General features: G+C 35.3%; 2 protein-coding genes across 6 annotated transcripts in view; one reads left to right on the forward strand and one right to left on the reverse strand.

Moving 5' to 3' along the window:
• On the forward strand, positions 1–2,241 carry LOC118735649 (DNA-directed RNA polymerase I subunit RPA43; the record flags this gene model as incomplete). Its single annotated transcript, XM_036465531.1, is given in 2 exon segments — positions 1–531; positions 589–2,241. Coding segments are annotated over 2 exon segments (1,107 nt in total), but the record flags the coding sequence as incomplete, so codon positions are not given.
• Positions 2,242–2,280: 39 nt separating this feature from the next.
• Positions 2,281–4,589, reverse strand: part of LOC118735651 — a 61,249-nt gene continuing 58,940 nt past the window's right edge. For 4 of the 5 annotated variants that reach the window (XM_036465535.1, XM_036465533.1, XM_036465532.1 and 1 more), the window contains exon 13: positions 2,282–4,213. In XM_036465535.1, coding sequence (XP_036321428.1) covers positions 3,129–4,213 — 1,085 coding nt within the window. In that variant the 3' untranslated portion in view covers positions 2,282–3,128. Of the gene's footprint in view, positions 4,214–4,589 lie in introns of all 5 variants that reach the window. The other variant, XM_036465536.1, reaches the window with a different exon arrangement.

Below are 4,589 nucleotides of genomic sequence, written 5' to 3' on the forward strand. Positions count from 1 at the left end.
CTGCAGGAATATGTGAAATATACAATAAAAGAGTTGGAATCGTACACAAAACAAGAAGGTTCATGTGTGCGAAAAGTGAATTCCAAACTGCATGTATCACTGGGCCCATATTGCTTGGCTGATTTCAAACATGCGCTCAGTGCTCATATTATGCGTAGAAAAGTTGGGTACTATGATGCTAGTCTTGAGGGCATTGTGCTCGACATAAAGAATATTAAAGTATTGGGCTCGGCGGGAGCACTTCGCTCAGATGATCCACGTATACATGTTGATGTTAATGCCGATTGCTATGTGTTCCGCCCTGCATCTGGGGCGATACTGAACGGCGTGGTGAAGCACGTTGGTAACCATCATATTGGCGTCATCATTTATAGAGTATTCAACGTGAGCATTAGATTTGCAGGAAAAATTAACAAGGAAGAGTTTAAAATGGATGATACGTTGCAATTCCGTATTAAAAAGTTTAACCTGCAGAATGTATTTCCTTACATCGAAGGTGATCTTGTGACGGCTAGTGGACATAAACTCATGGTAAGTTGAAAAGGGCAAAAATTGTTAAAACCTGTAACAAATACAAAATCCTTGTAGGATAAGTTTATTAAAGTTGAACCAGAAAGCGCTGATAGCAACATGGACTCAGGCATAGAAGAGCGCGAAAATCACGAGCTGGATGAACTTGTCACATTGATTAAAGAAGAGTGTGTATCTGAAGGTGAAGTGAGTTCGAGGTCAAAGAAGATAAATGAAAAAACTCCTATTGCAAAACGACAACAAAAAGCTAGCGCCAGCGGGGTATCATTTAGTGCTACGCTGCCGATTAAGAAAGAACTAAGAAGCGCCGAAAAAAAGAAACACAAAAATTCCGTTAAAGAAGAATTGAATAGCTCGCAAACCAAGAAACGAAAAACCACTAGTGAAGTATCATACATTGAAAACCTGCCGATTAAGACAGAACCAACAGACTCCGAAAAAAAGAAACGCAAAAATTCCGGTAATGAAGAATTGAATAGTTCGCAAACTGAAAAGCAAGCTGAAAAGGCTATTAGTAAAAGTAAAAAGCATAAAGTAACTAGCGAAGCACTGATTGCGACACAGATCAAAGCAGAGGTTGAGGAGCAACCGCTCACATCGCCCACGAAAAAGCGAAAAAGTCTAAATCGATAAGTATAGAAGTTTCGATCTTACCTTGGTTGGGAGTAAAGGAATTACTTACATATGCTTATTGCGACTATGGACTTTAAATGTTTTAACATAAGAAGCGTTAGAAAGGGTATTCGATTTGTTTCTGAAGTTCAATGTTAAGATGGATGCTGAAAGTTCGGCGAACCTATTTACACAGTTTTAAATATAAATTACTATTTTCTAACAGCCGTACCTACCTAAGCAAAAGCGTTAAGGGGTGCGTTTTCTGCCGCCTACCTTTCTTTAACGCTTAATTGTAATACGTAAACAAAAGCGGCAACGCCACGTCAAATGTACAAATAACAGCAAACAACATACATAAGTTTGTGTGTAAGAAATGCAAAAATTACGGTTTTGTCGTTTTCTGCAGTCAACTTCACTTCATAAAGGCCAATCTAAATCGGATTTTCCAACCTCATACAAATTGTATGAACACGAGACATTTTTGACAGCTAGACAACGCTGACGCTTATATTTAGGTATGGTTTTAACTTTGATTTTCAAGTTTATATAGAATATGTACATATATAGTCTTACTCACAAAAGTAGGAGGATGTTTTTTTTTTTTTGTTAATATTTGCAACGTTTTACATGCATTTTTTTTTTGTTAATTTTGTATCAAAATATGGCTTTTATTAAATACAAGAATGAAACTTGTACGAAAATTAAGACAAATTAGCAAAGTTTCAGCACAATCGCAAACGTTTTAATAACAATTTCTAAAAAAATTCAGATATGCAATTAAATTTCAGTATAATAGTGTGCCCATTAAATTTGTGAGAATTTTTTTGCTGACTGTCCTACGCTTTCTTTTGCCTAATACATAAAGTATTTTCAGATTTTTGGTTTATATGAAAAAAAATCGTAGGAAATTTGTTTTTTTTTTGTTTTTAATTCTAATTAAAAATTTTGCGATTTTGCTGAAACGTTTCAGATCTTTCTTAATTTTCGTACACAAATTCATTGTTGGATTTAAATAAGGTTCGCTAAAATATAAGCCATATTAAAAAAAAAAATTTAGCGTGTAAAACATTACGAATATGTATTAACAAAAAAAAAACCGTACGTTCAATTTTGTGAGTAACAGTAAGTGATTTTGTAAAAATTAATAAAATAAAACAAAAAGTTAATCAATAAAGACCAATAACCGAATGTTTCAAAATAATGTTTAACTTATGAAGAGATTAGATAAAAATAATGTACTTGTAAATATTTAGAGCCTTTAATAAAATTCTGCCTTTTAATAAAAATTCACTCCATATTTTGTCCAACAATAAATATAAATTTATTAGTACTAAAAAAGAATTTGATTCTTACATTACATTTACATTCATATAGTCACCATACAATATTATACAGTAAATAATTATTTTATTTTAATACGCACAAATATGTATACGTATTGCATCTGAAAATTCTTAATTGTTATAAAACGTAAATACAATATAATTTACAGCAGAATATGATAGGTTTATTTGCTAAATAAGAAGCCAGCTAGCCAGTTTGGAGACCCTAAAAAGGATTGCTGAATGGAAAGTAACATTTTTGAAGTGTAGCGAGTATTTTACTTAGTATGTATCATTTATATGAATGTGTGTGTGTAAGTATACACAATAGATTTCGCAGTTGCAATATTTAAGTAGTGGAACTATTTGTATTTTAACTCATTCGTTTATGTATACCTATGGAAAATGGTACGCGTGCACATCAAACTACATAGTCGTAGGAAAAGCAAAGGAAATTTTTAGTATTGAAAGTGGAGAAAATTATAAGCGTACCATATCTATCACTTCTAAACTATTGCAAAATAAGGCTAAATAAGATTGTAAATACATATGAGGAGTACATTGTACGATATTCAATATTATTTAGTATTCATTAGTAATTGTATGCATTACCTACGTTATTATTAGTATTCGTATTTGAGTTCTATGTAGACTCTATTTCTAAACTGAAATCTCTTGAATATGTACACGTTTCTTGCCGCTCGTGCTCGAAACCGTATTTGAGCCAGACGAACGTAATATGCCACCTTGTTGCTGCTGCTGGTGCTGTCCGTGCTGTTGCTGGTGGTGTACGCTTTGAAATGATCTAGGTGGCGGTGGCGGTTCTGGTATGTCATCGTCCATATCATTGATTATATCATCCGTGGAGACTTTAACAGCATTTTCGATTTCTTTAAAAGATAACTGATCTGAGGATTGTACAGCATAATCGAACTGCATGGTTGTTTGACTGCCGCTAGTGGCAAATGAGTTGCGGCGGCCGCCAGGCATAATCATTGCTGACTCTAGCATAGCAATGCCACCGGGCACAATGGGCATTTGTGTATTGTAAGTTGCCAATTCTAGGTTGCTAATAGCTTGTAGGTGTTGCAATTCATTGACGTCTTTGCCACCGTTGCCGCTACCGCTGCAAGTGGGCGCCTCCATAATGCTGTGATGATGTTTCGTTTTAAGTAAATCCAATGTGCTTGTAGAGCCAGAACCACCGGGCCAATTCAATTCCATATGTGCAGTTGTCTGAGTTATTGGTGGCAAGTCAACGAGCAGTTTCTCATCCTTGGAACACTTAAGTTTCTCATCATAATAGTTATATTCGCCAAAAACCACTGTACTTTTGCTAGGGATGCCATCGAAATGTACACTGCCATCATCATCGGCAAGTGCATTCAACTTGAGTATGCTGGAGTTCTTGCTTGTGTCATTATCTTGTAGCTCCTCCTTGGTTTTAGCATCGCGTGCACGCTTCTCGCGCTGATGATAGATGCCGGCAAAGATGAGTATGTTTAGTGTTAGCAGAAAGCAGCCCACAGCTACAGTGGCTATCAACGCAGTGGTGTAGCTGGGAAATTGCTTGCCGCTAAGGCGTCGAAACATTTCCAAATTGCCTATGATACCCGTGGAGGCGGTGGCTAAGTCCTTTTGTGGTGTGCCACCTTCCAACATCGAGCGATTGTCAGATGTTGCTGGTGGTTGCGTGGTTGCGCTATCGCCGACGTTAGCGTACGCTGTGCCATCGGGGTTGCATTCTGGGGGAGGAGAGGAATTAAAATAAAGTGTATGTATGATAATATTTACGAAATCAAAAAAACAGAAAGTAGATTTAGGGGATTAGGTCGAAACTTATTCGGAGTTTTCATGGACATTCATCGTAATTTTCTAATATTTTTGTATATTTCATTAACGAGCATTTTTATCGTTTTTATTATCGATTTGGACATCGTATTCGTATTCATATTCACATTCATATTCATATTCATATTCATATTCATATTCATATTCATATTTATATTCATACTCATATTTACATTGATACTCATATTCCTGTTCACATTCTTATTCATATTCATACTCACACTCATATTCATATTCATATTCATATTCATATTCATATTCATATTCATA

The sequence above is a fragment of the Rhagoletis pomonella genome, unplaced genomic scaffold (genome assembly GCF_013731165.1).
Source record: "Rhagoletis pomonella isolate Grant_MI unplaced genomic scaffold, Rhpom_1.0 Rhpom_scaffold_00003, whole genome shotgun sequence".
Taxonomy (NCBI): domain Eukaryota; kingdom Metazoa; phylum Arthropoda; class Insecta; order Diptera; family Tephritidae; genus Rhagoletis; species Rhagoletis pomonella.